The following is a 23,594-nucleotide window of genomic DNA, read 5'->3' as shown; positions in this document are numbered from 1 at the left end:
GCAGGACACGGTTGCCTTGTCCTCACGAAGGCGACGCCTCACACAGGAGAGAACGCTCCCAGTGCTGGAGAGCGTGGAGGGCGGGAAGAACACCCCCGGAAGCCCTGTCACCCCGAGCCACCAGCCTCACGGTGCCCGACCAGCGCGCACATCCAGGCTCATGACCGCGGCACTAAGTGAGCCGGACTCACAGAGGCGTGAAGGGCGGCTCTGTCCTGGCCCGCCCGCCCCTCGCTGACCGGGCTCTCTGGGGAAACCCGAGTAGAGCACGGTCACACCAGACACGGGCCTTTTTCGATTTTCCTTTGGCACCAACAGTTTGTAAACGGGCAGCTTTTGGCACCAAACGCCGTGTTTCACGCCCCCGTCTCTGGTGAGCACGCGGGACTTTTCACGTGGACGCGCACGGAGCCTTTAATGTCACGAGTGTCCCCTAACGGGTGCTTCCCAGTTTTCACAACCACAAAGACGTGCCACTGGCCAGCCAGTCGCTGCACCCTTGCGTGCCTGGGGGGTTGTCTTCGGAGAGATTCCCGACGTGAGGAGCACGGAGGGAGGGGGCACAGAAACGTCCACCCGTGGGGTCCGGGCTGGCTCAGGGGCGCTCTTCCCCTGCCTCCCTTGCACGTGACTCAGGCATTCCGGGCTTCCGCGAGCTCCCGGGGAGGGCGCTGACGACGGGGACGGCGTCTCCTCCCGCAGCCTGTCACCCGGGGTCCCCAGTTACATCCCGGCGGTGACCGGCTCCCCCCCGAGGAACCGTGGGCAGCGGCCGGGAGGGCCGGGTGTGTGCTTCTGGGCCGAAGCCTCACCACGTCACGCGCTCTGTTGTGTCTCTCTTCTCCGGCACGTTCAGACGACGACAAGAGAAGAGGCCGACCTGCGGTTCTGCCAGCTGACCAGGGAGTACCAGGCCCTGCAGCGGGCCTACGCCCTGCTTCAGGAGCAGGTGGGGGGGACGCTGGATGCTGAGAGAGAGGCCCGGGTGAGTGCGCAGAACGCCGGGTCCCCGCGCCCCGCCTTTGACGCTTGGAGGGGGTTGTGCGAGCTGATGGGGGACACCGTGGGCAAACCCGTGGGCCACCGTGTGACCGCAGGCACGGCCAGAAGAAACGATGCTGTGGTCCGGCACACGTCACGCGTGCCGTCTGTTGGCAGGAATGCGTTCAGACCCCAGGGCTCAGCAAGGACCCTTCTCTCCCTCCCAGGCTGAGAAACCCCTGTGCACATCCCGGCGTGCTCCCAGCCCTCAAGGCGCTTTGGTCCCTGCCGGCCACCCAGGGCTGGGCCAGGCCCCCCGTTGCACTGGGCTGAGCTCTGCCTTCCAGGAAATTCCACCCGCTGGCCCTTACCCCACCCTCGGGAGTCACATGGGCCGGTGGCTGCCTGCCCCCACTTCTGAAAGCGAGGGGCCCCCCAGACACAGTGCTTTACCCAGCACAGTCCCTGTTTCGTTCCCGTGACAGCCCTGTGAGGTAGGGGGTGGCGAATGAGGCTGGGGGGGGGGCGGGGGAAGAAAGCTTCTTGTGCCGCAGTGGAGTTCAGCCTATAACCTTGTAGGTCGGAGGAGGTAACAGGGCTGGGCTCGGTGTGGCCTGCCTCCTGTGGCTGCCAGCGTTTAAAAGTCAAGAGATTTTGCGTAGAAATTCAGGTTCCTTACCTCTCTCAGCGGCTCACAACGTGCTCGGCTGGGCAACAGCGGGCTTCCTGTTCACGTGGTGGCGGCTTTGGGCCGCGGCTGAGTGGGGATTTCGCCTGAGAGGGGACGTGTGCCTCACTTGGTCCCGATCCCCACCCCCCGTGCGACCCCACACTCAGTCGGCTTCCCTTACTTACATACCCGCCCGGTCCTTGACACACTTGGGTTTTCAGCCCTTCCCGTAGGTGATAAAGGGCCCACGAAACGTGTCTGGGAGCGTTGGTAGAGGCAGCCACTGAACGTGGTCAGAAAGCCAGGGTGGGGACCTTGACATCTGGCTTCCGGCTCGCTTACCCCCTTGTAGAAATGAACCCCTTCTCTAGGCTTCCGTGTCAATGTCTGTAAAATCGAGGGGAATAGAGCCGACGACCCCTCAAGGTCTTTCGGTTCTTAAACGTGTGTAACGTGCAGGCGAGCGACCCCACGTGCCGCCTGCGAGCCCGTGCTCCCCCACACGGACGTGCTTCCAAGGCCCGGATCGTGGCGCGGGCCTTTCCACCCTTGTCACCCATTCGCGGTGACCCGCTCACTTTTTGGTCCTTTTCTCTCCAGACTCGGGAACAGCTCCAAGCTGACCTGCTGAGGTGTCAGGCGAAAATCGAAGATTTGGAGAAGCTGCTGGTCGAGAAGGGACAGGTGAGTAGAACGAGCACGTGGCTCTTTGCGTTTCTGTCCCCTCGTGGTGTCCCCGTGGCCTTGGTGCTGGGGGGCAGGGGACCCCCTCCACGGTCTGTGTGGTTTGCTCCAGAGACATTAGAGAAAAAATCCCTAGCAGAGCCCAGCGAGAATATCCTTCCTGAGGTGCCTGTTTGCAGAGTTTTTATAGAAATCAAGCCACGAAATGAAATCCTAACGTGGCATTTTCTTTGTGGGCCAAATGCTCAGAAGTGGGAGACACTTCACAAAGCAAGGTGGTGACCACAACCCGTTTTGACTTGACTCTGAACGAAAAGCTGCCACTGGTTCTCAAGACCCAGTTGTGAAAGTGAAGGGGATCCTGCCTCCCGGCTTCCCAGCTGTGGCCCCGTCACGTGCCCTCCAGGTCCCTGAGTTTCTCAGAGCCGAGTCGCCTCCACATGCACCTTCTCTGAACGTGACAAGGCCCGGTTGACCACAGGGAACAGTAAAGAGGCAAAGCCCAGCCCCAGACCCGTCCCCTGGGTTGGGGGAGACCGTGGAGGGTGGTCTGGGTGGAGGTCCAGCCTCTCAGAGGGTTACGTTCAAAGGCAACATCACCCAGGGGTCAGCGCAGGTCGGCCGCGCTCTCCGCGGTAAGAAATAAACCAGAACTTCGCAGTGGCTTTACCGCGGTGAGGTTTGTTTCCTACTCAGCACCCTTCCTGTCCCTCCCGCAGGCCGGGGGGTCGTGCATTCCATGTGGTTACTCAGGGATCCAGCGCTGGGGCACCAGCCTGGATATAACGGCCCCGTCGGCAGCTCGCCTTCCCCCTCAGAGGGCAGGAGAAGGCAGTTTGCTCCTTGGACACATTTCACCAAAACAGTCATGTGGCTACACCTGACGGTGGGGGTGTCGTGCGGGTAGGGGGTGGGGAGGTCTGGCAAGGGCTCCCCGAGGTCCTGGGCTGGGACACGGGGACTGGTGGTGGGTGTTTAGGGAAGGGCGTGTATGAGGTTCTGAACAGATGGCTTAGAACTAACTCTGAGCAGTTAGTGGCTCTAGGGCTCGGGTGGTGGCTGAGATTCGAATTCAGGCAGACGGCCAGTAACCAGGGCTGGGGGTACTCGCGAAGCCGCCCACGGCAGCAGCATTGTGGCCGGCGCTGATCGGCCAGCCCTTGGGCACTGCTTCCATAACCGTGGTCCAGAACATTCCACGGAGGCAGGACAGCGGTGAAGAGCCCATACTCCGGGACCGACTTGGCAGGCATGTAGCACAACCCACGCGACCGACATTGTCTCTTTGTGCCTCAGTTTACTCATCTTTAAAATGGGGGTGATATTAATCCTTCACATACTGGGGAAGCAGAAGTGGTAAGAGGAAGCAGCCTGGGGAACAGTCCAGGTGGGAGAGAAGGCTGTTTTCAGACTCCCGTCCACCTGCCACTGTCCTGGGCCCCTCTTCCAGGCTGAGCTCACATAGCTCCTGAGCACCGTCTTCGACTAAGTTACGCCCCACCCGTGGATGGGTGCTCTCAGCCGTGGATGGGCTGCTCTCAGCACCTTATAAATGAAAGGGCCACGCTGGGACAAAGCAAATGTCCATTTGTTCAGTGAGCGCTCACCAGAGCGCTTGCCCCACGCCAGGCTCTGTGCTCGGCCTGCAGGGATAATGTATCGATTAGCTATCACTGCGTAACAAACCACCCCAAAACTTAACGGTTTAAAACAAGAAAAAAAATTGATTTGCTCATAATTCCGTGGGTCAGCGGTTTGGATTGGGCTCAGCCGTGTAGTTCCTCTGCTGGTCTTACCGGGGCTCATGCTACAGGCTGCTCTCTGGGTCACCTGGGCCCGGGTGGCCTGCAATGGCCTCTCTGTCCCGTCTGGGCACTGGTGCCAGCTTTGGCTGCCGTGTTGGCTCACGGTCTCTCATCGCCATCTCTCTTACTCTCTCCAACCTGGCGTCTTTGCCTGGTGGCCTGGGGACCGGAGGAAAGGGCAGGCCTCAATGCACAGGTGCATTCCAAGCCTCTGCTTGAATCCCATTTGCGAGTATCCCGGTAGCCGAAGTCGCCCCAGCCACGCCTGGCTTCAGGGCTGGAGAAGTCGATGCCATCGGTCATTGGGAGGAGCTGCAGAGTGATACCGCAAAGGGCCGTGGAGGTGGGAGGGACAGTTGCAGACGGTATGCTCCAGGTACAAGGATGAGTAGAACGGGCTCCGTCCTCACAGGGACTCACGGCCTCATGGGGCCTCCATGTGTCGACCCAGCAACAGTGCAGGGTGATACGTGAGAGGTGGAGGGAAGCCGAGGCCGCCGGAGCTGAGAGAAGGGAAGAGGAACGTTCTTCCGTTTGTTCCCTTATCCATCCTGCCGTGTTTATGGAGCACAGGCTGGGGACGCCACGGTGGAAAGACAGACCTAGTGCCGTGTGCTCATGGGACTTACCTGGACAGGAACTTGCCCGGGCCGAGACACGTAGTTAGGGCCCCACGGGCAGAGGGACCAGGATGCACCCGAGAGCGTGTCCGCGGGTGTGGGGGAGACCCTGGGTGCAGTGAGCAGGCCTGAGCGGGTGGGCAGTGCCGATCTGGTCGCTCTGCAGCTGGTTTCCTGGCAATGACACTCAGCGTGGGCCCCCTCTGCTTTCAGGGAGCGTGAGCGGGAGGGAAGGGACACCCTGCGATCCCGCCGGCTCGCTTTTCTGGGTGTAGAGGTTTAGAGGGATGATGAAGTCTTTCTAGCTGCTGTCCCTTCTCTGATCTTTTCATAGTCCCTTTTTTTTTTTTAATGCTTATTTATTTTGAGAGAGAGAAAGAGAGCACATGTACAAGTGAGGAGGGGCAGAGAGAGAGGGAGAGAGAGAGAATCCCAAGCAGGCTCTGCACTGTCAGCACAGAGCCCGACGCGGGGCTCGAACTCACAAACCATGAGATCGTGACCTGAGCCGAAATCGAGAGTCGGGCGCTTAGCCTACTGAGCCCCCCAGGTGCCCCATGACCTTTTCATAGCCTTATATTAGGTGACTTTTTTTCGCTGACTCAGTCTTTGCTGTGTGAGCACCTGTTTGCTTCAATGAGCGTGAACATATTTAGTGCTTTTTCTTAGGATTCCAAATGGGTTGAAGAGAAGCAGCTTCTCATCAGAACAAACCAGGACTTGCTGGAAAAGGTACGTGAGCGTCAGTACCCGCCCCGCCCCCTCAGAGAATCAGGGACCTCAGAGGCTCAGCCCAACTGAGACTCTGCCCCAGTGCCCCCATGGTGGGTCCAGGTCCTGACTGGCTCTCAGAGCACAGACCTCTTCCTCACGTTGAGTCCGAGCCCAATTTGTGGGGCTTCCCAGGCCTCGGCCCCGGTTCTGTCCTCTGGGACAGGGCGTGCGCCCTGCAGACACAGTGAGGGCCGCCTGCCCTGCCTCCACAGGGCTTTCCAGGCCACCTCTCCCATTGCTCTGGAACCCCCGGCAGGTCCCCTCCCTCCCACGTGGCGGGGGGGACCGAAGGCGCTGGCCACCCGGCAGGCTCTCAGGCCGTCACAGTCCAGTTCATGGACCGGAGGCCTCGGTGCTGGCAAAGCTGAGCCTGTCTTCCTTCTTGCGGTCATGGAACTTTCCAGACGCCTCTTGAGACGGCAAGGGGAGTAGGTTTAATGCTTTGGGATGAGACCTCAGCTTTATGTTTCTCTCGTTTGTGTGCAATTCAGAGTGTTCTGTTTTGTTTTCTTTGTGCAGCCACCGTCACAATGCAGCTTTAGGACCTTTTCCGCGGCCCACAAGGGTCCCTTGTGCCCATTTGTAGTCACTCCCTGTCTCCTCCCACCACACACCCCCCCACCCCCACCCCTTGGCAACCACCGGTGTACTTTCTGTCCACAGAGGTTTGCTTTTCCTGGACCTTGCATGCCAGCCGCCCCAGACCTGGGTGAGGCCTCAGCCTTAGAGCATCCTAGAACACCTGCAGCGTTGAGCCCGGGCTTGCCCCCCTCCGCCCCCGTCCCCAGTCCCAGCTCTGCCACTGACGGCTGTGGCCGCTCACTGCCCTGTGTTTCTCCATAGCGTTTGGAGCTCGGGGATAGGGCGTGTCGCCACCCTGCAGGTCGGGCCTGTGCGTTGGGAGAGATTTCGTGTCCTGCTCGCTAAATTCAGGGAGCCATGGAGAAAACACACTGTTTCCAAGAGTCCCCTGGGGGTGCAGGACCCCGTCAGTGGAGACCCTCCCTCTGGTTCTCCGGGCAGGAGGAGGGGAGGCCCTCTGTAAGGAGGTGTGCCTTATCTCAGTCATTCCTGGCTGCAGGACTTCATGCCCCTGCGACAGAAACTGAGGCACGGAGCCATTAGGGTGCTTTTCCAGTGTCTCCTGGCAGGTGTTGGACCAGGCGGCCCACCTCCCCAGACGGACTTGTGCCTTCAGGAGAACTGATTCCACTAGGCCTTCTCCCCAGCCCTCTGGCAGGGTCACAGTGGTGGCCTGTGCCTTCCTGCCGCAGCTTGGTGCTGTCTGTCCGGCGGGGGGGGGGGGGCTCATCCTGGGGGGCCAGACCGCCCGCGAAAAGACCACACTGAGGCTTTGGGATCAGAAGCGCCCATGGTGCGTTCCTGCCTCCCTCGCACTTGACCTCAGGAAGGGACTTAGTGGCGCCGTGCCTCAGTTTCCCCCATCGCTCATTTATTCGGCAAGCCTATGAGGAGCCCCTCTTCCAGGCCAGGCCCCCCGGGGGGGGGGGTTGGCAGGGACGGTGCCGGCGCCCCCACCCCCGCACCCCGCCCGCGCTGAGCAGGGTGCGTCTCCCGCGGCCCCCGCGGAGACGGTCCTCCCGCCCGCTAACCCACAGGTGCGTCTGCTCTAGATTTACAGGCTGGAAATGGAAGAGAGTCAGCTGAAGAACGAAGTGCAGGACGCCAAGGACCAAAATGAGCTGCTAGAGTTCCGAGTGCTGGAGCTCGAAGTAAGAGACTCTATCTGTTGTGCGCTCTCAAACGGAGCAGACCTTCTCTTTGAGCCCAAACTGAAATTCATGTAAAGCTCCCCGATGCCCTCCAGCATGTGTAAAGGGACGTGGTAGAGTTCTCTCTTCTTTTCTTTTCCTTCCGTTTCTTTTCTTTTCTTTTCTTTTTTAAATCTGTATGTTCAGAATAATTTCACTGCCTTAATATGTTCTGGAGAGAATGCTCACCGAGGTCTTTGGACATGTACCAGAGCTAACCTATTTATTGCCTACGGCTTGTTTTTTGCACTTAATAAAATAATTTGTTTTTGCAATATTTTGCCTTTTTTATTTGTGTTTCATTTCCATAACTACTTCTTTCCTGCATGCATAGTCACCTGGTATGCGTTCTGCAAAGTCGGACAGAAGCGCTGTTGCAATTAATAACACACCTTTTTTAAGTGACCTTGCATGCAGGGAATGTCTCCTTTTGAAAGAGCGGGGTCCGACCCGGCCCGCAACTGCCTCTGTAGTGTGTTCACTGCTAGTTCGGCCCATGTTCTGTTTGCCGAGGTGAACACAGGTAAGTAAGCGAGCAGGGGGAAAGGAGGTGTCTGCGTAGGCGTTTGAGAAAACCGAGGCCACTGCCCCAGCTCCCTGATCAGTGAACACAGGCCCGTGTGTCATGGCAATGTTGCATTGGACTGGAAATGTACCGGTTTGTACTCGAACCGCACGACTCCAAAATTCCTGGTTAGCGTGGAGGGAGACCGAGCGGTGTTCGTAGGTAGCGGCCGTGTTCCAAACCTTCAGTAAGGTCCCCAGTACAGAGCTGCATCCAGGGCAAGACCGCTGACGGTTTTTTTGCTTCCCACTGAAACCTTGTTTCCGGTATGTCGCTGTATCGCCTTGCTGCCACCTGAACGTCATGACCCTTTTGCGTTTGTTTGTTTGTTTGTTTGTCTGTTGCCATTTAAACACCATCCACAGTTTAAACATCAGCCATGTTGGTGACACTCGTTTCTCTAAGCACCTGCAGTGACACAGCCCCGCTCTCCCTCGGCTGAAGCCTTTTTGCATGCACGGAACCCTTGGGAGAAGCGAGCGCCTTCGCAACATTGGTGTCCCCCCGATTTTGTTCCCTCATCCTGGCCTCAGTCAAAACTGTTTGCGCTAGACCTTACCATCTTGTCCTTTGTTGTGTTGGCGTGGACCGTGGCCTGAAGGTCTCGAAACCAAGCGTTACCCCTGCAACGCAACTCTTGCTTGAGCGCCAACCGGGCCTGCGTTCACGCACTAGGAATCGGAAGCCACGTGAGGTCACTGTTCACACTTCGGCCAGCTAGGAAGCCTTTCACAGCCCTTGGTCACACGTCTTTCTCATGAGAGTTCCGTGAGCGTTGCTCAGCGTGCTAGGATTTTCTTGAAGTGTCTCCACTGTCCTTCAGAGCCGTGAGAGACCAGTTCGGACTTTCGTTCGGATAAAATATGGGCTTTCTGTTGTCGCTTTTTCTATGGAGACTCCACTTAAGCATTGCAGGTAGAAAGGCATCCGTAGAAGAGAGCCACTGTGAATTTTGGTCTTCGTGGCTGATAAGGGAAACGAAGTTTTCCCCCTGAACTGCTTCAAACAAGGTTAGCCAAGTTGCACCTTGTGGAAGGTAACTGAATGTCCCCCGCCACCCACCTCACCTTCCTCTCCCCATTAGCCTTATCCATCTGCATAGGTCCTGCCATCCAAGCTGGTGCTCATTCGGTTACATTTCTTAGCTGAGTGACTAAAGAGACCCATGGGTGCCCTCCCTAGATTCTGCAGGAATCATCCAAAGCGGGCTTACTCGTCTTACTCTAATTTTGGCCAAATAAAAGCAGTTTGACTTAAAGGTATAATTCAGAAAGGTCTTCTCTGCTGGCCTTCCCATAAAGCTAGCCTGTCCGTTGCTCAAGTTTCAAAGGCAGCTCTGTGTACTATATCCCTGCCATTAATTGGGTTTCTCTTGTCCTTTTTAAAAACGTGTCGCGTTACATAGGACTAACGAGCACCTCTTCTGGGAAAACGCTTGCTTTTCCTTCCTCAGTGGTCGAGATTTGAATAGCAATCTAAGGCAGGGATAGAATGATCGCTGATGTGTTAGCACGGCTCAAAAAAAAAAAAAATTGTGAACGAAGTCAGCCGATTGTCTTGAAAACGGTGTGAATCCAGGGTTCGTGTCCCGGCCCTGCGGCTGGGGAGCTTGGGACCGGGACTCGCCCCCCTGTCCACGAAACGAAAGCAATAACGCCTGCCTCGTGGGATTGTGTGAGGGCTCAACGAGGTAGCGATTTGCCGCAGGGCACGAGGAGCGCCATAGCTGGTGGCTGTGCTGTCCGTTGAAATTTCACACACTTGTTCTTACCGAGTATTTAATGATCTGTGGCTTCCCGGGCTCCCGTCGCGCAGCAGGTGAACACATGCCTTGGTTAACCGTTTCTTCCTAGCGGAGTGGGTAAGAAGTAGACGCATTTCGGCTCGAGACCCGCCGCCCTGCAGAGGCGGGACCTCGGCGTGCTCCTTCGCGGACCAGGAGATGGTAGTCTGTGAGCCTTTTAGTAACGCCTTGGCCAACTGGAACCCGTTGGTCTTTGCTGCGTAACGTGGGAAAGTGGCGAGTGGTAAGCAAGCCAATAAAGTTCTGTTTTTAAACCAAATCTTTTCCCCAGGAGAGAGAGCGGAGGTCGCCAGCATTTAACCTCCAAATCAGCACCTTCCCCGAGAACAACAGAAGCGCTCTCCAGCTGTTCTGTCACCAGGAAGGAGTTAAGGTAGCGTGCTTGGGGGGTGCCTCCGCTCAACCCACCGCCAGGGGCCCCCTCGGATGCCAGGCGCAGCCGTAAAGGGGGATTGTGCCTTTGTGTCACACACAGAGCCGATTTTAACGAGGTAGCCCGCCCCCCGCCCCCCAACACCGTATTTGGAAAGTCGGAGTCTGTGTCTCAGAGGGTCACCGAATGTCACCCTCTGTGTACCCGTGTTAAAAGAGCAGAAGCGTGGCACGCAGCTTTGAGGGCCCACCCCGGCGTGGCTGCCTCCCAGCTCCGGGCTGTGAGCTCCCCCAGCCGCGGGCTGCCGTGTGTGAGGTGAGACCGGCAGCACCAGCCACGAGACGAGACGAGACGAGACGAGACCAGACGAGACGAGACGAGACGTGACGTGGGCGTGACATCAGAGCAGCACCGAGCGCAGCGGCCGCGCAGTGAGTGGGGGGGGGGGGGACGTGGCTGCGGCTGCCGGCCGGGGTCCTCCTGACCCTCACGATTCCACCAGCCGTTCCTGCAAAGCTCAGCCTACAAGCAGCAATCACTGCCTTCTCTCCCTCGACCCCCGAAGGAGCTGCCAGGAGCCCTTGGCCCCGCCGCGCGCACCGAGAGGGACGGACGAGGCCCCGGCGGTAGAGACCGGTCTGCACGGGCTTGGCGGCTCCCACAAAATGAACGTTGGCAATCTTTTCCAGGATGTGAATGTTTCTGAACTTATGAAGAAGCTAGATATCCTTGGCGATAACGGGGTAACTATGCCGGCCGGCTTCTGCTCTCGTGCTCTCGTCTCCACCTGGGTGTGTCCTGTGTGCCTTTCCTTTCTGTTCGGTTCGGGTTCTTCCCAACGTAAGAGATCTGACACGCGCAGTGTAAGGCTTCTGTGTGGCCGTGCCCTCGTGGGGGGTGGGCGGGTCACGCTGTCACGGGCGGGCCGCGCTGTCACGGGCGGGGCACGCGGTCACGAGCGGGTCGCGCTGTCACGGGCAGACTTCTGGACTTAGCGCTTCCTTCGCACCTGCCAGCGATGCGGGCGCACGAGGGAGCTCCCGGAGGGACGGTGGACCGGTGGGATCCCTCGAGGTTTCTGAGATCAGAATGTGGCATCCCTGCCCCCTTAAGAGACTGGCTGGAAACAGGCCCTATCTGTCAAAGGCCTGGCCCCAGATAGGACACGGCTGCCTTTAAACATGGGCCCCCTTAGAACGTGGGGGCCGAGCCCCGGGGTCGCCTCTCGGAGGGGCATGGAAGCCGGTCAGCGCTGTCTGCACGGGGACGCAGGGTCCAGCGTAAAACGCCCTTCCCCATTTTTGTGTTTTAGAATTTGAGAAACGAAGAACAGGTTGCAATAATCCAAGCTGGAACAGTGCTTGCCCTGTGCGAAAAGGTAGAGCCCCGCGGCACCCTCTGTCCGTGCACCGCGTCGCAGCTCCCCCGGCGCCACACGAGAAACGGCACCTCGGCGTCTCGCTTGGCTCTGGGGCATGACTTCCCGCCTCCGCGTCTGCATGTGCACGCGCATGCCCGCCCCTTGCCCGTCCAAAGCCACACGCGCTCGCCCTAGACAGCTTAGCGCACAAGCCAGCGGAAGCCCCCACGGAGGAAGGAAAGCACCTGCGACCCTGGGGTGGATTTCTTTCCGGTGTGTTGCCCACGACCGTTTTTTAAGCCTCGTTGAGATCCGGCTTGACTTCCCGTCTTTAACCCTGCCTGCCACACTTCCACCCGCATCATTCCACCGTAGGGTTCAAAGAAGTTCCTTACTCCTCAGCTGCTAGTTAGCGAGGGGGTTTCCTTTTTTTTTTTTCCCCCTATTTATCGTGATGCGTGGTGAATAGCGTTGTGCGTCGATTTCGATCCACCTCTTAAGACCCTCCCACGGGACAGATTCTAGATGTGGAATCACGGGGCCACCGGTAGGGAGGTTTCTCAGAGCTTTAATATTGTCAAAGCGTCCACCCGCGTGTTACCGCATTGCCGGGTCCACGTTCAACTTGGTGCCCCGCCGTTAGAGACCCCTGCCGGCTTGATAGGCTTGGCTGAACTCACATGATGTGACCGTTTCCGTTTTCATGTATTTGAGTGCTAGTGATCCTGGCTTTTTATTGTGTGTCGTCTGTTTTCTTCTTCCTTGTGAACTGTAATTACATTTCTTTTGATGATGTCCATTGGGTTTGTCATTCATTCATTCATTCATTCATACATTCACTCCCTACGTATCTGTAGTTAAGTATGGTGTTTCGTACTGACTTCTCTGTGGGCCTTATGTGTTAAGATAATTAACTTTTTGCTGTGTTTGCTAAAAATACGTTCCTGGTTTGCTTACCTTTTACATTGGTGTAGGATAATTTATTTAAAAAAAATTTTTTTTAACGTTTATTTATGTTTGAGACAGAGAGAGAGCATGAACGGGGGAGGGCCAGAGAGAGAGGGAGACACAGAATCTGAAACGGGCTCCAGGCTCTGAGCAGTCAGCACAGAGCCCGACGCGGGGCTGGAACTCACGGACCGCGAGATCGTGACCTGAGCCGAGGTCGGCCGCTTAACCGACTGAGCCACCCAGGCGCCCCTGGTGTAGGATAATTTAGGCACGCACGACTTTCACGTCGCCCCCGTCCAGAGAGCTTTTCCTTTCGAAGCACAGGAGTTAAACTTTGAAATACTATTTTAATAACGATGAGGTCTTAGTGACCTTAGTCAAACTTCTTTCCAGAATTTTTGGAAGGGCATGGAAAATACAGATAGTCTGCTTCACTGGGCTCCTGTCCTTCCTCCCCACTCACGTGAAAGGTACTGAGTGTTGGTAACAAACTTGGGCAAGGCTTTGCCTGAGGTCACACAGGTGGTGAGTTACTTCCCAAGTCACAGCGTCCTCAGGTGGACAGCAGGTGGCGCTGACTCACGCCTGGCTGGCTGGTGGAACAGTATTAGGCACCTGGTACACGGTCAGTAAATGTCCCTCTCACCAACATATGCAAACTCAGCCGCCCAGCCTCCTGTAATAGTGCTCTGGAGAGTGTTACACAACGTGCCTGGTAAACACTCCCGACTTGGTTTAGTGCCACGTGCTCCCTGGAGGATGCTGTAATGTCAGGCCCAGTAATCCCTTCCTCATCCCCTGGGAGGCCTCTCCTGCATGGACTCCCGCCCACCGCTCAGCCTTCCGCAGATCGGTCTCTGGATCACTCTGAGCCCCCACACTAGGAACCTGTGAGCCTTGGAATCCAGGACATGGCATCTAAGCAGAACCAAACATTGTTACTAAGCACCTGGGGCAAAGCTTGCTTGCTAGGAGGGTTTGGGCAGTGGTTGTGGACGGGGAACTAATGGCCAGAACCATCCGTGACTTGGGTGGCTGATTTCGGATGGGGCTGGGAATAGGCCAGGGTCTCCTGGAGGGCCACACCGGGTGGAAAGTTCACAGACTCACTGAGAGCAGCCCCTTTCGAGCCACTTTCTTCTCCCACCCGGGCCCTCCCTGACCTACTCCTCCCCTTGGCCCGGAAAATAGTGAGCGTCCAGACCTGTAGCCTTGGGCCCTCACCTCAGATCTGTGGGACCCCCGTTCCTCTCAGCAACCATGCGAGATTAGTGACTCACCCCTTCTACACCGGCCTGGTCTGCGGCAGCTGTCACCCCCCACCCCCACCTTCACCAGCCAGCTGTGCAGGGGAGAGGCGCCCACCTCCCAATCTGGGACTGTCCTTGGGGGCTGGACTCAGACCGGTGTTTTCCCATTTTCTCAGATTGGGTCTGAGAGACCCCAGCCCCATCCTGGGCCTGTGACTAAAGATCTTGTAGGTTGGGAGTCGCTGTATGTCCCCCTGGAGGGAATATTAATGCTGAGAGTGGCCCCAAGAAGAAAGAAAGGTGGGTCTACAGAACAGAGGGGACCCCCGGGGAGACAGACTACCCGGTTTGCCTGGAACTGAGGGGTTCCTGGGACACGGGAACTGAAACAGGGACAGTCCTGGACAAGCAGGCACGAGTTGGTCACCCTGGAGCACATGGGCTGGCAGTGGGATCTGAGACCCACCAAATGTGTGTTGTTAAAAATCACCACCCAGTGCCAGTATCCGACCAAACTGAGGTCAACTTCAATTTTTCTATTTAGAGGGACAAAGCTGTGCGTGTAGCGTAGAAGCAAAGTGCACTCCTAATGGGGATGCCACGTGGTGTTCCCGGGTGACCTTGCTCTGGGGCTTTGTCTAGCTCCTAACCCTTCCGCGAGGAAGCCCTGTCCCCACGCCACGTCCTCTGCACACAGCACATGCCAAGCAGAGAAGCTTGGACATAGGACGTCTCAGGGTTTACAGGTGATCGTGAGTCACAACTCTTCCTTATGAGTCTCCCTCAAGTTCAAAACCAGTTGGGAAACAGTTCAAGACCAACCAGAAAGATGGAAGTTTTTAAGAGAATTTCGTGTTCTCGCTGGTAACAACAGATCAGAAGGTTCGGCTTAGGCCTGCAGCCACAGTCAAGCTCTCCGATAGCTGGCCTGGGGTCACGGTCTTGGGACCCTCTCTGGAGGGAGCGTCGGGGCTTGGAGGCTCTGGGGCTCAGAAGCCGGCACCTGTGGGCAAGGACCTGGCTTCCTATAGAATGTCCTCTTCCCCTGTGGGCTGACTCACTTCTCCCCTGAGGGCTTAGGGGAGGACAGGTGTCCCTGTCCCCATCACCCTCCCTGCTGGCCAGTAATGTAGTGCTATTTGCATTTAGGCTCTTGCTCTGGGAGAGGAAGAGGGGCCCACTGGCTATCTGGCGGGACTCTTTGATGGGAAATTCGTGACCTCACATGCCCAGGATGCTCACGGCCAGCGTTTTCTGCCCTCATGTTACTCTTTCAATTGCTGAAAAGCACTTGTCAAAATTGTTTTTTCTTTCTACGCATAATAGGCATGTCACATCTCTTTAACAGGAAGAAAAGACTGGACACCATATTCTGTAAAGCCTATTCTGAGAGGTGCTTGCTGTCATGATTCAAAACTGGATTTTTCAATTTTTTTTGCATTTAGACTTTATTCATTTTATGACTGCTTGCATTAGGGTATTCAAAATGAAATGTGTCATTTCCCGCCAAAAATATGCCGATCTATTTCTGAGACATTGCACAGCCTCCTAACATCTAATGAAATGCTCCATTCTGGGCGCCTGCTTCTGCTGCTGGCTCTGGGTGCCCAAGACATTGGGGGGGACCCTGTGTGATCACAGCTGTATCTAGTCTTGTTTCCTCCACGGAGCCAGCACACCCCCTCCCAGACCTCCACATTGTCACGTCTGCTCTCGTTCAGCAAAATGTTTGTCGGGCACATGCTTCGTGCTGGGGCCCGTGCAGGGTAGGGAAGTGTAACAGACCGTGTCTGATGTGGTCCCCACCTTCGGGCTTTTGTGGGAGGGAAACAGACAACAGCAATCCGTCAGGTGAGTGCCGTGAGATCCGTTCACAGGATGACACAGGGATCCCAGAGGGCACCTGACCCCATGGACTCAGGAAGCAGGGCAAGCTTCCAGGAGGAGACAACAGCTAATGTGGCCTGAGGCTGAGTCGGTGTGAGCTCGGTGAAGGCCTGGGGCTGAGGCTGGTGTGGGGGAGGTGGTGATGCTCTAGGCAGGGGGAGCAGCAGGTGCAGAGGCCCTGAGGTGAAGGAAGACTGGGCTTGGTGGCCCCCAGGACAGCGATGGGCTGTCCCTGAGGGCTTTAAGTGGAAGCAGATTTTTGAGAGGACGCGAGGGCTTGAGGGCAGAGAGGGCTCTGGGTCCAGACAGGAGGCTGGAGTGACGGTGGCCGTGGTTGTGCAGCGGGTGGGTGTTTGAACCAGGAGGAGGTGGACCCAATGCATGGGAAGGGAAGGAAAAGGTGGAATCGAGGCTGCTCCTTACTTCCTGGTTTGGGTGAAATGGGGCTCTTCTTCCCCCACAGAGGGACCGGGGAGGCCAGGGAGGCATCAGAGGGAGATGCCATGGGGCGGCCTGGGCTGGAGAGCAGAGGGGGCACAGGGACAGGTAGAATCCCCAGGGAGGCGAGGGGGGAAAGCCAAGGGCAGGGCCCCAAGGGGACGAGAAGCTTCAGCCACCAGGGAGGAGGAAAAAGCCAGGAGGATCACACGGCAGCCGAGGGAGGCTGGGACGCCCAGAAAGGGGCGTGGTCCCCAGGCTGGAGGCAAGGAGGCTGTCTGTCCCGCTGAATGCACACGTCCATGCACACTGTCACACACGGACACCCCCAGCCCACCCCCCACCCCCCGGGTCCACCCAGCAGCCCATCTCTTAGGTGGGCTCCTCCTAAAGACATACCTATGTACCTCCATCCAGAGAAACAGCTGCCCACCTCCCAGCCCAGACCCAAGAAGAGGCAGACTGCCCCCTGCCCCTGGCACCTGCCCTCGGCAGGCGCTCACCCACCTGCCTCCGCCCACCCACGCCCTGGTGCTCAGCACACCCCTCACCCCCCGGTGCACCTCGCCGCTCGGGGCTGCTGCCGCAGGGGTGCAGACTTGAGGGCTGGGTTAGAAATCCCCATGGCCCGCCTGTGGGACCTCGCACGAGCGACCTAACTAGGCAGCCATGTCCTCCCAGGCTGCCTATGCCGTGGGCTGGGCCTGAAGGGCTGGATGAGATCCTCAGCATGAAGCCCCCATCACACCTTAGACCTCGGTGACACTCAGCGGGCCCGCTGGGCACCGAGTCAGGCTCCCACTGAATGCACACTGACTCCCTCCTGGACACACACACACACACACACACACCCAAGTGCAGGGGCACACACACACACACACACACACACGGATATCCATGATCCACTTGATCCCTGAGCAAACATCTGTCAAAGCCAAACATCTGTACAGACTAAGAAATTCTGTTTCGAGGCCCCCCACTGCCCCAGGATGGGACGAGGAGGCCAGGAGCCGAGTGGAGGAGGAGGCCCCCTACACACGCGGCTGGGGTGAAAGGCCCCCGGGCAGCACTGGTTCTCACGTGTGTCCCTCTGTCCCTGCTGTTTTCCAGTGGCTGAAGCAAATAGAGGGGACTGAGGCGGCCCTGACCCAGAAGATGCTGGATCTGGAGAAGGAGAAGGTAAAAGACTTAGCCCTCTGGGAGGCAGGCGGGTGGAAAGGGTTCAGACAATTTCCCTCCCAGGACGGCTTCTCGTGTCTTTTCGCGCGCATTTATTTGCACGCGTTTCTAAATTTTGCTTTTGTCCCAGTGGCCGTTCTGGGTAATTGTCATCCATTGGCTTACTCATCCACTCGCTCGGTCATTCACTTCTTACGTATTTTTGGAGGCTTTTTATCCCAGGCGCCATGCCGGGATTAGAGGTCTGGTAATGAATATGCGGGGTCCCTGCCTCGAGGACCGAGCTCACAAGCCTGGGGGACGTGTGCTCATGAGCCGACAGCCACAGTGTAGCCCGAGGACACCAGGATGGGCGTGTGCTGATGCCGGGGCACTGGGCCCAGCGGCCTCGGAGACACACAGCTGGGCCTCCCGACTTTGCTGGCCCCCTTAATGGCCATGAGAGTTTGGGAACGTGGCACTGGACCCTGGCGTCCTTATTGCCAAGTGGGGCTTCCAAGTTCCCCAGCCTGGGGCTGTCAGAGACGGCTTCCCAGAAGAAGTGGCTCCCCAGAGCCTTCAAAGACCAATTCAAATTTTGCAAGTAGAAATGAGAGGTGAGAACGGGAGGTAGAAGGATGAGCTTCACACCAGCCAAGTGGTATGAGAGAGTCCTGGCTTGGAAACTGGTCCCTCCTCTGCCACCAGAGCACTGGGGCATCCAGGGCAAGGCACTGGTCCTCTCTGGTCCTGTTTCCTCATCTGTAAAGTCAAGGGACTGCAGTAGACCGTCACCTTGAAAGTCTCAAGTCCGTCCTGGGGATTTGCCTTCAGGATGCATGGTGCATGCAGGGAGTAAAAGAGTGAGCCAGTTGGTGCGGGGGGTGGGGGGGGAGGGCACGCACAGCAAGGAGACCGGTCAGGAGTTGGGGAGGTGATGCTGTTGGTGTGGGGGGGAAGAGCCTCATCTGGGAACTGTTGAGACAGTCTTCAGGGGCCACCGGGACGTGACAAGAGGAACTGAGAAGGATTCCTGCTTGGCCACCGGGTGGGAGGGGTGTCACGTCCTTGCGGTCGTGGAAGGGAAGCCGGGAGGGGGTGGGATCGTGGTTCCTGGGGCAGACCATCGCCTCCCTCCTCGCCTGAGCACCTGGCGGGTCCCCGGCTTGGTGGGACTGCCACTCTCTAGCAGAGGTGATCACGTGAGCTCTGAAGATCCTCCCTGTGATGAGTTCTCACGCTGGTCTTGATCTTGGGGGGGGCCTCCCCTTTTCAGGACCTGTTCAGCAGGCAGAAGGGCTACCTGGAGGAAGAGCTGGACTACAGGAAGGAGGCCCTGGACCAGGCTTACCTGGTAGGACCAGACGCAGGTTGGATGCTTTGGCTCGTTGAACTCACCCTTAGGGGCTGTTTTTCCCTTCGGGGCTGGCACCGCGTTTAGGGGTCTTACAAGGTCCGCGTGGACGCCATCAGAATGCCCCGTCTCTGTCCTGACCGGAAGGACCGTACCGAGAAATTGGTTTTTTTCTCCCAATCAAGCATGATTTTCTTTTTTTTTTTTTTTTTTTTAAATTTTTTTTTTCAACATTTTTTATTTATTTTTGGGACAGAGAGAGACAGAGCATGAACGGGGGAGGGGCAGAGAGAGAGGGAGACACAGAATTGGAAACAGGCTCCAGGCTCCGAGCCATCGGCCCAGAGCCTGACGCGGGGCTCGAACTCACGGACCGCGAGATCGTGACCTGGCTGAAGTCGGACGCTTAACCGACTGCGCCACCCAGGCGCCCCTCAAGCATGATTTTCAAAAAGTTACCCTGATGGTTTCTTTACACGTGCGCATCCAATGCCAGTAGTCGTTTGAGATGCGTGAGAAGAAAGCGTCTCTCTTCTGTGTTTGGTTGTACTTAAATACTTATTTATGCATCACCCTCCCGCCAAGCAAGTTTTCCCGGAAACAGGAACGAGGGTCAGTCACCAAGGAACACAGAGGCAGAGCACTGAGCAGAGGCAGGTGATCGTTAGAGCCAGAGGGACCTGCCGTGAGGTCCTGCACAATATTGCATGTGGGTCACACAATCTCTTCCGGGCTTCCCGGTGAGTAGCTTCAAATGGGATCATGCCCAGGATCATATGTCATAGGGCTTTGAGGACACTCCTGGCACCGAGTGAGACCGGGAGACAGGAGGGGCACCGCCAGGGTGTCCCCACGGCACAGAGAGCGAGAGAGCTCAGGGTCACATCTTGCAGGAAGAAGCGGTGTTGTACCCAAAGCCGCGAGTCAGTCTTTGCCCGGGTCATTTGTGGTTGAAATTATTTTCCAAAATGGGTTAGTGCCTGTGACCTGCAGAGTCAACACGTGAAAAATGACTTTCCAACCCTCGTTTCCATGAGCATGTCCGGAAGATGGAGAGCAGGTGGCCTGGGCTTGGTGCAGACAGGAGATGCTGGGGGTGAGGGCTCGCCTGCCTCCTTGAGGCCCTTGGCCTGCCTGGGAGTGTGGACGGCATGGAGCCCAGAGGGAGTAGGCCGGTGGATTGAGCCTTGCTGGGTCTGACGTTTGCCGTCCAGGGCTTACTTGCGGGCACACGACTCTATAATGGTGTTGAGGGCCCTGCTGAGCGTGAGCCCCATGGAGGGTTGCCTCCTTCCCTTCCCTCGCTGGTTTTGCCTTGACTCTGGCCACCCTTGGTCTTTCGGTGAACGCCTTTCCCGGCGTCACGCACCGTCTGTCACGCGGCACTGCCTCCCCGAGCACTTCCGGAAATCTCCGCGCAATGTGACTTGTGTTCCCTCGTTCCCGAGGAGCAGGGAGTTGGGAGGGCTTCACAGGCTCTCAAGGCAACCGAATAAGTTCGGAAAACCCCGAAGGGCTTCTTCAGTCCTTGAATACGTTGATGGGTAGGCCGGGGCTCCGAGAGGATCATAAGCAAGGAAATTGTCAATTGTCAGATGGTTCGTGGGCCATCTTTTCAAGGGACATCGTGCAGGACTGGAGATTTTCAACACATTTTGGAAAAGCTTGGTGTCCACACTTGGCTGTCTAAGCACCATCGGCAGGAGGGCCCTGGGGGACCCTCAGAGTCCTGCTTCTGCAGAGGAGGCCCCTGGGCGTGCTGACCCCGCCACGCTGTAGGAACTACGTGCAGTCCCAGACCGTTCCAGAGCCTCGGGTGGGATTTCAGGCATGTGATGAGGTTGCGTTCTGATGCCGTGTTGGAGTGACTTGAGCAGTCAGGGGAATGCCACGCTCCCAGAGGGTGACAGTGTCGTGTGCCCGGGCAGGAGCGAGGACGGCAGGTGCCACCTTGCTGGCCTGTGTGCCTTTGACATTGCTCTGAAATGGGGCAGGTCCACAAGGGAGCCTCCGGAATTGGGGGGCGTGGGCTCCTGGCTGGAAGCTGATGACAGCTCTTGAACGGGGAGGGAGGGAGCCAGCAGGGCAAAGGGACAGGCAGGCTCCATGTTGCAGCCCTCATGGGGACCCCTGGGCTGGGCCGGAGGGCAGACTCCCACCTTCTGGGGCCGGGAGAGGGGAAGGTGATTATGTCTGTTGGTTAAGACTGGGCCTGGCCTGATGGGTCTGGAATCCCCCCGGGGGGTCTGCACAGCCACGCAGGCTGGAGGGGCGGCCTCAAGCCACCTCTCGCCTCTGTTTGGCACTTTCCACCCAAACTAAAGACCGGTCCGTCTGGTCTCGGGAAGACAAGGAACCGTTCCTTAGCCCCTGAGGTCCCTGAGCTGGAATCCCTGAGGCCTAGGTAGGTGGGGAAGTTACTGGTGCGAATGCAGACCCAGCAGCCTGACCCACGATGGGGTTGGCATCCGAGGACGCTGTGGGGGGGCGGATTTAGGGAGGCAGAGAAGGAGATAATTCTCTCTTTTGTCCCTAGATATTCCCATGAGGTAACTATATTTTAAGTGTCTTACGGTGAAGTTGGGAAGAAATAGCTTCCTCTAACGATTAAAACTCTTGCCTTTCACGAGGTGCCTTCGACCGGCCACTAACCTCTCATCCGCTTCGCTAACACGCGGTGTCTTGCAGGGAGGGCACGGTTAGAACGTGGTTACTATTTGCTGTGGGTGGACATTGCATTCCTCACTAGCTGGCTGAAAACCACGCGGGTGCAATTTGACCCATATCTCCCCCGCTGACGCCCATGATCAAAGGGGAGATTTGTTCCCGAGGAGCGGGGAGAATGCATTGGGGGCCGAGGATAAAAGGAAAAGTCTCTTGAATCACACGCTCTGCGGGGCGGTTACAATGATTTCTTCTTACTGCCCTGGTCCCCTCCCGCACAGAGTAGGGCATCTCGATCGAATGGAGCGAGACATGTTCTCCAAAAGCTGCTGCGCCCGGGGCCCGAAAGGGGCTCCCTCGCTCCCCGCCACCCGTGTCTGCTGGCTGCTCGGCGAGGCGCCCCCCCCCACCCCCACCCCGTGCCCCGACCCCGCACGCCTCCCCTCCCTGCCTGAGCTCCTCAGCTCTGCCTCCCTCAGCTGCAGTGTCCCGGCCGTCACTGTCGACCCGTTTGTGACCTTGCGCTGTCTGTGTGATTTGGGCCACTCAGAAAATCCAGGAGCTGGAGGCCACGCTGTACAACGCGCTGCAGCAGGACCCGGGGCGGAGGGCCAGCGAGGCGCTGAGCGAGGGCCAGCGGGAGGATCTGCAGGCCGCCGTGGAGAAAGTGCGCAGGCAGATCCTGAGGCAGAGCCGCGAGTTCGACAGCCAGGTTCTGCGGGAGCGCATGGAACTACTGCAGCAGGCCCAGCAGGTGAGGGGCAGGTGGCTGGCACCGGGTGCCCCTTGCCCTCTTCCCAGCCTCGGACCCCTCCGATGGGCCCCTGGGTGCTCCAGGCGTGTTGGATGGGCAGCTGGCAGCGAAGCGAGCTTCCGTGCAGTAAGGCATGTTCTCCCAACGTGGCAGGTGCATTCCTGGCAAAGCGGAGCGAGGTCCGCAAACCGTTTTTCTGATGCGCGTTGATTTCGGGGATAGGGCCCGCCCCCTGGCTGAGCGGTGATGCAACCCGAGGCCGGGGGTCCCCTGGGTCCCCCGCCTCCTGCATCTGTGTTCTATTTGAAAGTCAGGTTCTTTTTTTTTTTTTTTTTAAGTGTTTAGTTATTTTTGGGAGAGAGAGAGAGACAGGTAGAATGCGAGTGGGTTACGTACGGGCAGAGAGAGAGGGAGGCACAGAATCGGAAGCAGGCTCCAGGCTCCGAGCTGTCAGCCTAGAGCCCGACGCGGGGCTCGAACCCCCGAGCTGTGAGATCGTGACCTGAGCCGAAGTCGGACGCTTAACCTCCTGAGTCACCCAGGCGCCCCTAAAAATCAGGTTCTTAAAGCCAAGAGGCATTGCCGAGCCGTTTGCTCTCTTGCTGTATGTCGTGACGATGGCCGATCTGAGCCCTGGACCCGGAGGCCCTATTAGTTGTTAACTCCGAAAACCTAAGTGTATTCCGAGATTTGGGGTCCTGTGTGAGTGACGTGGGCTTGGCTGCAAGGCCTCCAGGGTGACCATGGGGACAAAGAGGTGGCAGCATCACGCTCACACTCGAGCGCTCACGGTTGCAGACCCTTGACTGCCGCCCTCCCCCTCTGCAGGGTGGGGACGATGATGTCCATTCTCGATGCGAACACTAGAGCTCAAGAAGGTTAAGTCGAGTGCCTGAAGGTCACACAGCTAGCGGCGGGGGGGGGGGTCCCAAAAGTGAGAAAGGACCTGGGTGACCAGGGGGAGGAGGCGACGTCACGGCAGGCAGAGCAGGCAGACGCGTCAGGAAGGGGCAGGGGAGAGTCGTGTCTGAAGACAGCACAGGCCCCAGGGGATTCGGGAAGGCACAAGGGGACACAGATTGCACGTGGTGCAGGAGAGAGAGAGAGGAGGTGGTGAGGGAAGGGGGGCCAACAGGCTGGGAGGGCTCTTCATTCAAGACTTGGTTTGGCTGAAAGGGCACGCAGGCAGCCCCTGGGACCCCCGCCTGGCTGTGGCCCCCGTCCCCGCACTGCCTGCTTTGTGCCGGCAGCCTCTGCTCGTCTGCCCGGAAGCAGCGTGCCTCCAGGGTGCACACGCGTTCGCACACACAGCCTGTGTAGACGGAGAGGGAGTCTTCACGACTAGGGAGGTTCCTGATCAGGTTGGAACAGCAAGGGGAAAGGGGATGGAGAGGCTGGAGAAGGAGGGAGGAGAAGGGAAAGGCATCCATCCACCGACTGAGAAGGTCCGATGTGCAGAAGGGACGAGTGAGGCCAGGATCCAGCGGGCAAGGGGGAGGCTCATGCTTCTGAGCAGGGCCTGGGGGGTGGGGGGGGGAGGAGGAAACAGTGGTGAAGCTTTGTGCCCTCACGCAGGGTCGGGGGGTGATGGTGCTGAGGGGAGAAGAGAGTCAGGCCACCTTTGCTCACATGAGGACCGCGGGAGGGGCGGAGGCGGAAGGGAGGGCTTGGAATCCCCGTGGCCCCAAGTAGGTGGGGCAGTTGCTGGTTCAGGAGAGGCCACTGAGGAT

General features: G+C 57.9%; 1 protein-coding gene across 15 annotated transcripts in view; it reads left to right on the top strand.

Annotated features, from left to right (window-relative positions):
• JAKMIP1 (janus kinase and microtubule interacting protein 1) overlaps positions 1-23,594 on the top strand; it is a 137,578-nt gene that overhangs the window by 101,482 nt on the left and 12,502 nt on the right. For 12 of the 15 annotated variants that reach the window (XM_058723145.1, XM_058723132.1, XM_058723138.1 and 9 more), the window contains 10 exons: positions 857-985; positions 2,252-2,335; positions 5,430-5,492; positions 7,169-7,267; positions 9,947-10,048; positions 10,738-10,791; positions 11,361-11,426; positions 17,045-17,113; positions 18,369-18,446; positions 21,661-21,864. In XM_058723145.1, the coding sequence (XP_058579128.1) occupies positions 857-985; positions 2,252-2,335; positions 5,430-5,492; positions 7,169-7,267; positions 9,947-10,048; positions 10,738-10,791; positions 11,361-11,426; positions 17,045-17,113; positions 18,369-18,446; positions 21,661-21,864 (948 nt within the window). Of the gene's footprint in view, positions 1-856; positions 986-2,251; positions 2,336-5,429; positions 5,493-7,168; positions 7,584-9,946; positions 10,049-10,737; positions 10,792-11,360; positions 11,427-17,044; positions 17,114-18,368; positions 18,447-21,660; positions 21,865-23,594 lie in introns of those variants that run through there. The other 3 variants (XM_058723139.1, XM_058723144.1, XM_058723147.1) reach the window with 2 other exon arrangements.

This window comes from Neofelis nebulosa, chromosome 3, assembly GCF_028018385.1.
Source record: "Neofelis nebulosa isolate mNeoNeb1 chromosome 3, mNeoNeb1.pri, whole genome shotgun sequence".
Taxonomy (NCBI): Eukaryota; Metazoa; Chordata; class Mammalia; order Carnivora; family Felidae; genus Neofelis; species Neofelis nebulosa.
Note: the sequence above shows the minus strand (reverse complement) of the source record. Positions and strands in the feature narration are given on the sequence as shown.